The sequence below is a fragment of the Chrysochloris asiatica genome, unplaced genomic scaffold, assembly GCF_000296735.1.
Source record: "Chrysochloris asiatica unplaced genomic scaffold, ChrAsi1.0 scaffold00103, whole genome shotgun sequence".
NCBI lineage: Eukaryota > Metazoa > Chordata > Mammalia > Afrosoricida > Chrysochloridae > Chrysochloris > Chrysochloris asiatica.
The window spans coordinates 8,337,149-8,350,491 of NW_006408621.1; the positions used below are offsets into that span (position 1 = coordinate 8,337,149).

Below are 13,343 nucleotides of genomic sequence, written 5' to 3' on the forward strand. Positions count from 1 at the left end.
ACAGTGACTCTGTGTATTCCTTCTATCTTCTCTTGATGCTTTCTGGATCATTCAATAATTTGCTCAGAGAATCTTTCAATAATGAAAGTCTAGGCTTGAATTTTTTCTTCAGTTCCCCCAGCTTGAGAAATACTCAGCATGTTCTTCCTTTTTGGTTTTATGATTCCAGATCTTTGCACATTTTGTTGTAATATTTGGCTTTATCTTCTTGAGCTAATCTTTGAAATTTTCTGTTTAGCTCTTGTATCTCTCCATTTCTTCCATTTGCTTTAGCATCTCTATGCTGGAGCACAAGTTTCAGTTTCTCTTCTGACATCCATTTTGACATTTTCCTTTTTTGTCTTCTCAATGACTTTTTGCTTTCTTCCTATATGATATTCTTGATGTCATCCCACAGCTCTTCTGGTCTTCGGTCTTTAGTGTTTCATGTATCAAATCTGTTCTTCAGATGATCTCTAAATTCAGGTTGGATATATTCAAGGTCATATTTTGGCTCTCGTGGACTGGTTTTCATTTTCTTCACCTTCAGTTTGAATTTGCATATGAGTAATTGATGGTCTTTTCCACAGTCTGCCCCTGGCCTCGTTTTGACTGATGATATGGAGGTTTTCCATTGTCTCTCTCCACAGATGTAGTCAATTTGATTTCTGTGTATTCCGTCTGGTGAGGTCCATGTATATTGTCGTCTCTTATGCTGTCTAAAGAAGGTATTTGAAATGAACGGATCACTGAATTTGCAGAATTCTGTCATGTGTTCTCCAGCATCATTTCTATCACAGATCACTGAATTTGCAGAATTCTGTCATGTGTTCTCCAGCATCATTTCTATCACCATATTGTCCAACTACTGATCCTTCCTCTTTGCTCCCAACCATTGCATTCCAATCACCAGTAATGATCAATATATCTTGATTGCATGTTTGATCGATTTCAGAGTGAAGAAGTTGGTAGAATTCTTCTATTTCATCTTCACTGGATTTAGTGTTTGGTGCATAAATTTGAATAATAATGGGCTTTCCTGTAGCCGCATGGATATTATCCTATTGCAGATAGCGTTGTACCTCATGACTGATCGAAATATGTTCTTTTTGACAATGAATGCAACACCATTCTTCAATTTGTCATTTCCGGCATAGTAAACCATGTGGTCATCAGATTCAAAATGGTCAGAATCAGTACATTTCAGCTCACTAATACCTAAGATATCTATGTTTATGTGTTCCATTTCATTTTTGCAGTTTCCAATTTTCCCAGATTCGTACTTCATACATCCATGTTCCGATTATCAATGGATATTTGTAGCCGTTTCTCTTCATTTTGAGTCGTCTCCCATCAGCAAATGAAGGTCCCGTGGGCTTTTCTTCCATGAGCTTACTCCATTCTTGTCATCATGGTCATCTCTACTATGAGGAGGCACCTCTTCCCCAGTCGCATTTGAGTGCCTTCCAACCTGAGAGTCTCATTTTCCGGCACTATATCTGACAGTGTTTCTCTGCTATTCATAAGGTTTTCAGTGACTAAATTTTTGGAAGTAGTTTGTCACTCCTTCTTCCTAGTCTGTCTTCGTCTGGAAGCTCATCTGCAATTTGTCCACCATGGGTGACCTTGTTGGTATTTAAAATACCCGTGGCAAAGCTTTCAGATTCATAGCAACTCACAAGCCACCACCACAGTACGACAAACTGACAGATGAGTGGTGGAGAAGATCAATAGGGGTTCCTTTATTGGCCACCAGGCTTATAGCACAGGGAGATGTGTTCCTGGCATCACAGATTTGAAATGTAAACACATATCTATAAAGCACCATTAGAAATAATGTGATTCCATGCTTAACTTCAATACGTCCTGGTCAGGTGACCTTGATTAAGGTTCTTTAACTTCTCTGAAATTCACTTTCTCCATCTTTAAAATATAATGGTGTCTAGGGGATCAAATAGATGATCATTAGAAATGGTTATCTATTAAAGCACTTGATGTTGTTGTTGTAAAGTGTGTAAAGTCGGTTCCAACTCCTAGTGACTGTATAGGGTTTCCAAGAAGTAGTTGGTAGGGTTTGAACTGCTGACCTTGTGATTCACAGTCCAGTGTTGATCCGCAGCACCACACCAGAAGTCCTTGGTAGTTATCCATGTTACCAGTTAACACTCTGTTGTTAATGCCATGGAGTCATTTCTGACTCATAATGACACTGTATAGGGTTTCCAAGGAGCAGATGGTAGGTTTGAACTGCCCACATTATGGCTAGCAGTCCAGGTTTATCCTACAGTGCCACACTAGGACTCCAGTTACCACTATCATATTGACATTATGTGTAGGGATTTATGAAAGCACTTAGAAAATAGTGTCTTCAGATCTATTATTTTACCAGTTCTCTCACCTCTGTCTGCCTTTCCCCTCCTTCCTTCAATAAACATGAGTTCAGATGAAATATTGATTCCTAACTTAATGGTAAATTAAAGGAACAGGTAGTGTTATTTGTAATGACAACTTTTTTAGATACGTTTGTTCCATATATGTTAGGGACATAGTAGGCTTTTGGGATCTAGACTAAACAACATTGGGGCAGTGGGCCAAGGTAGTAAGTAGACTTCAAGATAATGGGACACCTGAGGTGTAAATAGAGTCTCAAAGACAAGCTCTGCCTGATGCAGTCATGGCTAGTTAAGCTCTTCCAAAGCCTGTTTAGATAATATGGCCCCATTTGTTATGTTCATAAACTGCCCAAAGCTGCAGGATAATTATTTTTGTCAGGTACTGTCGAGTCAGCTTCAACTAATAGTGACCCTATACACAGTAGAATAAAATACTGCCTGGTACTATGCCATTCTCACAATTGTTGTTAATGCTTGAACACATTACTGCTGCTACTAAAGATGCTAATCCATCTTTCTCTTTTTCAGTGACCCTCCACTTAACCAAATAGGATGTCCTGTAGGATCTGGTACCTTCATTTACATAATATGTCTAAAGTACGAGGGATGAAGTCTGGCCATCCTGGCTTCTAACGAGCATTCTGGCTGAACTTCTTCCAACACAGATTTATTCGTTCTTCTAGCACTCCATGATACTTTTAATATTCTCCAATACCATAATTCAAATGTATCAATTCTTCTATGGTCTTCCTTATTCATTATACAACTTCCACATGCATATGAGGTGATTGGAAATAGTGTATGGCTTGGGTCATGCTCACCTTAGTCCTCAAACTGATATCTTTGCTCTTAAACCATTTCAAGAGGTCTTTTGCAGTAGATTTGTCTAATGAAATCTGTTGTTTGATTTCTTGACTACTGTTTCCATGAGCTGAGTGTTGATCCAAGCAAAATGAGGTTTTTCACAACTTCAGTCTTTTCTCCATTTACTATGATGTTTGTTGGTCCAGTTATGAGGATTTTTGTTTTCTTTACATTGAAGTGCAATCCACAGTGAAGGCTGTAGTCTTTGATCTTCATCAGTAAGTATTAAGCCCTCTTCACTTTCAGCACACAAGGTTGTATCATCTGCATATTGCACTTTTAATGAGTTTTACTCCAATACTAATGCCATGTTCTTCATATAATCCAAGTTCTCAGATTACTTGCTCAGCATGCAGACTGAATAAGTATCCTCTTGTTCTTTTCGAATGACTGCTGCTTCGTCTTTGTACAAGATCCTCATGAATACAGTTAAATGTTCTAGAATACTCATTCTTTGCAATGTTATCCATAACTTGTCATAATCTACACAAAAGCCTTTGTGTAGTCAGTAAAGCACAAGTAAACATCTTTCTGGTATTCTTTTCTTTTAGCCAAGATCCATCTCAATGTCAGCAATGATATCCCTAGTGCTGCATCTCTTCTGAATATGACTTGAATTTCTGGCAGTTCCCTGTTGATGTATTGTTACAGCAGTTTTTGAATTATCTTCAGCAAAGTTGCTTACATTCTCCTCCAACTCCATAACTCAAATGCGTCAAGTCTTCTACAGTCTGCCTTATTTACTGTCCAGCTTTTGCATGCAATTGAGGTTATTGAAAATACCATGGTTTGGGTCAGGTGCACTTTAGTCCTTAAGCTGACAGTGCAAAATTCTATCATGTGATCTCAAGCATCATTTCTGTACCAGGGCTGTTTTTTCCAACTACTGATCGTTCTTTCTTTCTCATTTTTACATTCCAGTCACCAGTAATTGTCAATACATCTTGATTGCATGCATGTTTGATCAATTACAGCTTGAAGAAGTTGGTAGAATTCTTCAATTTGATCATCACTGGCTTTATGGTTAGCATGTCAGTTTGAATAATGTATTATCTGGTGTTCTTTATAGGTGTGTGGTTATTATCTTATCACAGAGCATTGTATTCCAAGATCTTATTTTTGATGATAAATGTGATACCATTCATCTTCAATTTGTTTCCGGCATAGTAAACCATACTATTATGTGATTCAAAATGGCCGTTCCTGTCCATTTCATTTCACTAATGCCTAGAATACCAGTCTTTATGAATCCATTTCATTTGTGACAACTTCCAATTTTCCTGCATTCATATTTTGTACAATCCATGTTCCAATTATTAATGGATGTTTTCAGCTTCTCATTTTGAGTTGTGCCCCAACAGCAAATGAAGGTCTTGAAAGCTTTACTCCATTCATGTCATTTTGCCAACTCCACTTTGAAGAGGCAGCTCTTCCCCAGTCATATGAAGGGCTGATCTTCTGGCACTATATCTGACAATGTTATGGTGCTTTTCAGAATGTTTTCATTTTCTGGTACTATACCTGACAATGGAGTCCTGGTGTGGCGCTGTGGGTTAATGCACCAGACTGCAAAACTACTGGCGGTTCAAGCTCACCAGCTGCTCCTCAGAAACCCTATACAGTGTTGCTATGGGTTGGAATCGACTCAACAGCATTTAACAACAACAACAAATCTGACAGTCTTCTGCTGTTAATAAAATTTTCAGTGACTAAACTCTCAACAGTAGTCTGCCTCTCCTTACTTCTTGTTGTTGTTAAGTGCCCTTGAGTCGATTCCGACCCAAGGAGCAGCTGGTGAGCTTGAACCAGTGACCTTGCAGTTCAAACAACTTTGCAGTCTGACACATTAGCCCACAGCACCACATAGGACTTTCTAGAGATGGCTTACCACCACATCCGGAAAGGGAAAATGGGAAATGGAAAAACATGGCCCAAAAGTTGTATATATGATTGTATTCCCAACTGGTGGTGGTGGTTATGTGGCATTGAGTCAGTTCTGACTCATAGCAACCCTGCATAGGGTTTCTGAGGCTGTAAATCTTTAAGGGAGCACAAAGCCTCATCTTTCTCCTGTGGAATAGCTGGTAGTTTCGAACTGCTGACCTTGAGGGTTAGCATCCCGACTCGTAACCACTACGCTACCAGGTCTCCTTGGCTAGAATTTAATCATATGGCCACACTTGAGAGGTTGGAAATACAGTCTTTAATTCTGAATCATCCTGAGCTCAGCCAAAAAATGAAGGGTTCTGCTGCTAGGTGAAGAGGTAGGATTGATAACGTGTGACATATCGAGGTCTGTAACTTCTGAAATTATTTACAAAATTTCATGCGTGAATTTCCTCATTTCTGGAGAAAGAGGCCATAGTTCTCATCAATATCTTGTGGGGTTAGGGAGGAGTAAAGGTGAGAATATGTATTGTGACCTAAAAAATTTAGTTAACATTTACATATTTTTTAAATTGTATAAATGACTAAAATAACGCTTTCTTTATTAGCTCCATTCCAATTGATTACAACTTGTATCGAAAATTCTGGTCACTTCAGGATTACTTCAGAAACCCTGTGCAATGTTATGAGAAGATTTCATGGAAAACTTTTCTCAAAGTAAGTTACCAGTCAAAAGTCCAATCTTTTACTACTGATGGTTGACAGATCTGAAACGACTTAAACAACATACTTTTCACTATAGAATTCTGCCTCTTACCTTTTTATACCTATTTTCTAGTTTACAGAAGCCAAATTATAATTAATATCTAAACCACTAGTTTATGGACTAGTACATAAATGAATTTGGGTTTTAAATTTAGTAATTATGGCATTAGTTTTGTTTTTACTGGGGTGGTTAATTTTTTTTTTTAACACTGTCATCAATATAATTGTTGAATGTTTGTAGAATATTCTATCTTTACACAAAATTATTTTGACTGTCCTGTTAGGACAGGTGTCCACAGACTGTGATCCTTTGGCCAAATCCAGCCTAAGATTTTGACATTGTTTTATTTGGTTACAATCTTTCACATATAAAGTGCTTGAGAGTTTCCATTGCTGGGTTAAACAGCTAATTTCAGTGGTAAATCTCTACATACTCTCAAAACATTGTTTTCTTTATTTGCCTTTCACACAAAATTGCATTTGAAATCATACATGAGTGCTTCACAAAGTTCCTGGAAAAATGAATTAAAAGATCATGGAATTTTTCTACGAACTCTTTGAAGCCCACTCCTGATTTCTTAAGTAGACAATCCCATTTTACAAAAATAGCATGAAATTTAGGTAAACAAAATAACTTTTGTCCCCATTTTGCTAACTTAATTTTTCTTGTTTTTTAAACCTTACAATATGCATATGCTAAAGCATGAGTAAATTTTAGGTGTTTTTATTATGAAAAGCATTGAACAAATTACTGGGCAACATTGCCAAATGAAATTAATTCATATTTTTACTTTTCAGTATTCCGAAGAAGTTTTAGCTGTTTTTAAAAGTTATAAATTAGATGATACTCAGGCCTCAAGGAAAAAAATGGAAGAATTAAAAACAGGAGGAGAACATGTATATTTTGCAAAATTTTTAACAAGTGAAAAGGTATAAATCTTTCTTTTCAACTAGACATAATAAGAAATGGTTGTTTTTTTTTTTTTCTCTCTCTCTTTAGCTTATATCCTTAAGTAGAATAGAACTGTTTCTGAGTTCTGATTATAGCTGATTTTAGTCTTAGAGAGACCCATTTCTTCATTACACAAATAGACTAATGCTATTTCCAAAGGTGAAAGAGGTTGTTCTGCATTGTCTGATTTGCAGTCTTATTTTAGAATAAATCCCATTAAGTTACTTCAAGTATATATGTTTTGAAACTCACATTAGGATTTAATTTGCATTAATAAAAATACTTTGTAAATAGTATTCCTTAGCTACAAAAGAGGAATATTAAAGCTCCCTGTTTAATTATATGATTTAATAAGTAAATTCTGTTCAAATACAATGCTAAGGGTTTGTGTAAGTTTGCTAGTTAGAAGAATTGAGTTTGTGTTTCACCTCACTCCCTTTGCTCTAAACACATAGCAATGACACGTACAATATAAAAAGAGAAAACCTAAAAGACAAAGCTGGGCTTCCAGAAACCAAGATAAATATCTTCATGGACCAGATATGCCACGTAGTGAAAGTGAAGCCTTTGGCCTGCTGGACTCGGTATCCAAATGCAGTTGATGACAGCTAGAAGTTGGGATACAAGTAATGAGACCAAATGTGCTCCAAGTGGGACCAGGGGCCAGAGCCAGACTCAGTGCTTGAAGCAAGGGACTGGGGTGGAACTTTACCTACTCTTGAAGCTAAGAAAATTACTGCCAACTCTTCTGCCAAGGGATTTTGTTTTATAGGAAATTGTTTGTGTAGGGATTCAAAGACACAGCTTAGTGTCCATCTGTTTGCTTTGTGACTGGATATGGGCTGTCCCCAGTATACCCTGGAAAAAGGGACTTAAAAAAGTCATCAGACTTTTTTCAGACTTGGGGTTCAGATGCCCTGATGGAAGAATTTGTAAAACCATTAGACAGGGGTGGGTGTATTCAAAAAGAGAGGGAAAGGGAAATTAAAGCCTCCCATCAAAACTCTAACAAATAAAACTTTTGAAACCCATAAAGATACCTAACGCTAAGAAAGATCAAAGCAAAATCAGCTATTGGATATGCATGTATTTATTCCAGACAAAATACAACCTGACCAACACCTTAAAGTAAAAATGTATTGGATAATGAAAAAATAGCTGAGATGACATTCATTGAATAGGAGCAAGAAATTGTGAAACAAAAGCAGGCAAAATGAAGTGGAATAATTGGGATATGACACCTAATTGGGAATCTTAGAAATGAAAAATATAATCATTGAAACCAAGGCACAGCACACAGGATTAAACTATATAATGAACATAGATGAAAATTAGTGAACTGAAGATAGTGATGAGACGTTTACCCAAAACAGCACAAAGAGACAGATTTTCTTAAAAAGTGAAAGAGCAGTTAAAGCCATGAGGAATAGATGGAGCTGTTCCAACATGGCCTAGTAGGGTTTCCAGAGAACAAAGTTAAACAAAATGATTTATAAACAAATAAACAGAATTGAACAAAGTCCCAAATTCTCAAATCAAAAGGATACTACAACTTCTGAGCAAGATGAATCAAGGTAAATCCATACTTCAATACATCATGCTGTAACTGTAATGATAAAGAAAAAACCTTAAGAGCCACCAAAGAGAAAAAGACAAATCTGCCAGAAAGAAACAGCTGTTTGATTGAAAGCCTATTTCTAATCACCAACAACAGAAGAAAAAGGAGTAATGTTAAAGTGCTGAGGGAAACATTAAAACAACTATCAATCTAGATTTTCATATCCAGCGAAATACTCTTAAGATTGTGGATAGATGAAATAAAGACATTTTTGTTCAACATCTGGGAAAAGCTGCCACTCACAGACCCTATTTTGAAAAATGGATGTTCTTCAGGAAGAAGGAAATTCAACCTGTAAGAAGAAGTGGGATACAGAGAGCAATGGTGAGCACAAATATTTGAAAAATATGACAGTAAATTTATGATTGACAAAAATTCATAACTGATTTCTGAAATTTTCTATTTAAAAAGAATGTTTTAATGTGAAACTTAAACTGGATGACAGTAGAAAGCACACGTGTTTGAAATGAATAAGCATATTCTGGTCTTATCACAGAGCGAGGGAAGCAATACTGGATTACTTTAGACTTCATTATGTGTATTTAAAGGGTAACCACTAAAAGAAAAGGAGAGGGAAAAAAAGAAAACAAACTTGTTGGCTCGCAAACAGCAAAGAGAAAATAAAGGGAGAGTGGGGTTTATAAACTGCTTTCTAAATCCAACAAGGAACCCTACTGGCACAGTGCTTAATTTTTTGGCTGCTAACTGAAAAGTTGGTGGTTTGAACCCACCAGTGACTCTAGCAATCTGTTCCTGTGAAGATTCCAACCTCAGGGTAGTTCTCTTCTGCCTATTGGGGCTGCTGCAAGTTGGAATTGACTCAGTAGCATGCAACAACAGTGTAAATCCAATAGATGGTATAAAAGGAAGGGTGGGGTTGGGGAAGCTAAAAGAGAGGTACAAAGAATTCCAAATATAGCAGCAATGGCAAGTATAAAAATAATTTACCTACTAAAACATCATATTGGATGGTTTTTTAATCTGGCTTCTTCTATTAAATGAAACAAACATATCAAACACTGTAATTCAATAAAAAATACAGCTTCTATTTTGCTCTATCTAAAATCAGAAGTAAATCCTATACCTTTTCTCTTAACTTAGACTCTTCCTGAAGATGCATACCTTTCAGAAAGCTAAAATAACAATTTAAATAATATTATCAAAGCAAAAAAGTTAGTAAAGTAACCAATAGGAGTTGTAGACTTTTAGGAGTTAAAGGTTAAATTCCTCATGACAATGCAAATTATTTCAAAATTGCATGTCTTATATTTCCAAGGACATTTTAATTACAAAAAACAACAGAATTTCAGAGAAATCTCTGTATTGGGAAGAGTGTAAAATTGGTGATTTTGTATTCTCTATTCACCACTTTATCAGAATTGACTTTCTGAATGGTGGTTTTGTGCTGTTGAATCAGTTCTGACTCATAGCAACCCTGTACAGGGTTTCCCCAGCTATAAATCGTTATAGGAACAGAAAGCTTTCTCTCACGGTGTATTAGGTGAATTCAAACTTCTGACCTTGCAGTTAGCAGCCCCGCTATCAATCCAGTACACTACTGAGGCTCCTGGCTTTCAGAATATTATCTCTTTTAAGACTCTTCAGTAATTCGGAGAGAATGTGATTTCAAGCTTTAGCTCCAGAATTCCATTGTTGTTGTTGTTAGGTGCCATTGAATCAGTACCGACTCATAGTGACCTTATGCACAGCAGAACAAAACACTGCCCATTCCTGGGCCAACCTCACTATTATTGCTACGCTTGAGCCCATTGATGCTGCCACTTTGCCAATCCATCTCGCTGGGGGGGGTCTTCCTCTTTTTCTCTGACCCTCCACCTTACCAAACATGATACCCTTCTCCAGCGACTGATCCCTCCTGACAATATATCCGAAGTGTGAGAGACAAAGTTTGGCCAACCTGGCCTCCAAGGAGCACTCTGGCTGCACTTCTTCCAACACAGATCTATTGGTTCCTTTGGTAGCCCGTGGCACTTTCAATATTCTCCTCCAACACCGTAACTCAAAAGCATCAATTCTTATACGGTCTTCCTTGTTCACTGTCAGCTTTTGCATGCATATGAGGTTATTGAAAATACCATGGCTTGGGTCAGGCGCACCTTAGTCTTTAAGCTGACATATTTGCTCTTCAACACTTTAAAAAGGTCTTGTGCAGCAGATCTGCCTAATGCAGTACATCGTTTGATTTCTTGACTGCTGTTTCCATGAGTGTTGGTAGTTAATCCAAGAAGAATGAAGTCCTTGACAACTTCAATCTTTTCTCCGTTGATAAGAATGGTGTTTATTGGTCCAGTGGTGAGGATTTTTGTTTTCTTTATATTGGGATGCAATCCATACCGAAGGCTGTGCTCTTTGATCTTCATCAGTAAATATTTTTAAGTCTTCTTCACTTTCAGCAAGCAAGATTGTATCATCTGCATATCGCAGGTTGTTAATGAGTCTTCCTCCAATCCTGATGCCATGTTTTTCTTCAGCTTCTTGGATTATTTGCTCAGCATACAGGTTGAATAAGTATGGTGAAAGAATACACTTCTGTCATACACCTTTCTTAATTATAAACCATTCATTGTTTCCATGTTTTGTTCAAACAACTGCCTCTTGGTCCATGTGCAGATTCCTCATGAGCACAATTAAGTGTTCCAGAATACTCATACTTTGCAATGCTTTCCATAGTTGGTGCATAAATTTGAATGATGGTGGTATTAACTGGTCTTCCCTGTAGGTGCATGGATATTATCCCATCACAGACAGCATTGTATCTCATGACTCATCTAGATATGTTCTTTTTGACAATGCAACACCATTCCTCTTCAATTTGTCATTCCTGGCATAGTAAACCATGTAGTTTTCAGATTCAAAATGGCCAATGCCAGTCCATTTCAGCTCATTAATGCCTAAGATGTCGATGTTTATGCATTCCATTTCATTTTTGACAATTTCTAATTTTCCTAGATTCTTACTTCATACAATCCATGTTTCGATTATGAATGGATGTTTACAGCTGTTTCTCTTTATTTTGAGTTGTGCCCCATTAGCAAATGAAGGTCCCACGGGCTTTACTCCATTTGCGTCATCACGGTCAACTCTGCTTTGAGGAGGCAGCTCTTCCCCAGTCTCATTTTGAGTGCTTTCCAACCTGAGTGGCTCATTTTCTGACACTATATCTGACAGTGTTTCTCTGCTATTCATAAGGTTTTCAGTCACTAAATATTCAGAAGTAGTTCGTCACTCCTTCCTAGTCTGTCTTCTTCTGGAAGCTCATCTGAATCCTGTCCACCATGGGTGACCCTGCTGGTATTTAAAATACCAGTGGCATAACTTCCAGAATCACAGCAAGTCACAAGCCACCACAGTACAACAAACTGACAGATGAGTGGTGGTGAATTCTGTTAGTTAATCTATAGGAGAGCTAGAAGCAATGCTGAGAACATTAAAATTTAGAAAAGGGAAAGAAGCACAAGAATTTCACCAATTAGAATGTGAGGCAAATAATGTTTTGCATCTTCAGTTAACTTCATTATTGCCTTCTAAGCAGCCAGTTTATCTCCATGAGAACCTTTGTGGTTTGTTTGTTTTTTATATTTTCCTGGTGTGTTTCCAATATTTACTATTTAATGTCTAAGTGGAAGTGTTTATAATGCATTAGCCTTGGTAGCATAGTGGATTATGAGCTGGGCTGCTAACCATAAGGTCAGCAATTTGAACCTACCAGTCACTAAATTACTGGTCATAATTTTTACAAAAGCAATGACATCTATATATTTATAAATATTAACATACTTTTGAGAAGAAAATGTTCTCTGCTGAGGCCGATAATTACTGTCTCCTGGACAGACTATATAGAGGGCAAAGAACAATGTACTAGCTACCTTTGAGAACATAGTGAATATCCAGCAACTCAGCTGTGTGTCTCAGAGTGAATTAGGCTTTATTCTCTATTATACATACATGCTTATTAACTTTAAATATACTTTGACATGTGTGTGTTTATTATATCAAACAATTATACATACATGCTTATTAACTTTATACTTTGACGTGTGTGTTTATTATATCAAACAATATATTTAAATGACTATTTTTTAAAAGCATTTAAACTGGTTTTTAAAACAATTTGATATGTATTCAATATATATACATCAATCAATTTCATCATCTTAATATGAGAGCTATGAACAAATGTGGTCATATATGGTCAAAAATACTTAGGCTAAAAACATATAGGGGTTTTGAAGTAACTTTTTATTTCTTTAGGAAAATACCAATTATTAAAACTTTATTAGTTAGTATAAGGGTATTTTGTAGATCTGCATAATTTGTGTTATTGTCTGATATTAATGAAAATCAATATGTAGACATTGGCTATTTAAAAGACAATTTGATTTCTTCACTAACCCATATTTGTTTAAATAGTCCTAAGGATAAGCCTAGGTAATAACTAGTATAATATTCTCTATTGTTTAGTAAGTTCCATTTAATTTAGCCATTTGAAGGCATAAAAGAAGTCTTGCATTTATTAAAATTCCATGTTTGCATCTTTTTTTATACTGTGGTTAAGTCAAGGAGAGGAGCTATGGTGCTGTGGGTTAATGCCCTGGACTGCAAGGTCGGTTTGAACTACAGGGTCAGTCATTCAAATTCACCAGCCACTCCTCAGAAACCCTCTACAGCGTCAGAACTGACTCAGCAGCCCTTAACAAAAACAACAAAACAAGGAAAAAACTTAAAGTCATCATTTTTAAACCCAAAATATATTAATAGTACTAATGTAAAGTATTCAAGAGTTTAGCTATCTTTTTGTTGTTGTTGTTAGGTGCCATCAAGTTGGTACAGACCCATAGTGACCTTATGCACAACAGAACGAAAC

At 36.6% G+C, this 13,343-nt stretch overlaps 1 protein-coding gene across 1 annotated transcript in view; it reads left to right on the forward strand.

The window, feature by feature from the left end:
• THOC1 (THO complex 1) overlaps positions 1-13,343 on the forward strand; it is a 77,998-nt gene that overhangs the window by 30,225 nt on the left and 34,430 nt on the right. Inside the window, exons 10-11 of the mRNA XM_006867281.1 lie at positions 5,732-5,840; positions 6,687-6,818. Of these exons, the coding sequence (XP_006867343.1) occupies positions 5,732-5,840; positions 6,687-6,818 (241 nt within the window). The remainder of the gene's footprint in view (positions 1-5,731; positions 5,841-6,686; positions 6,819-13,343) is intronic.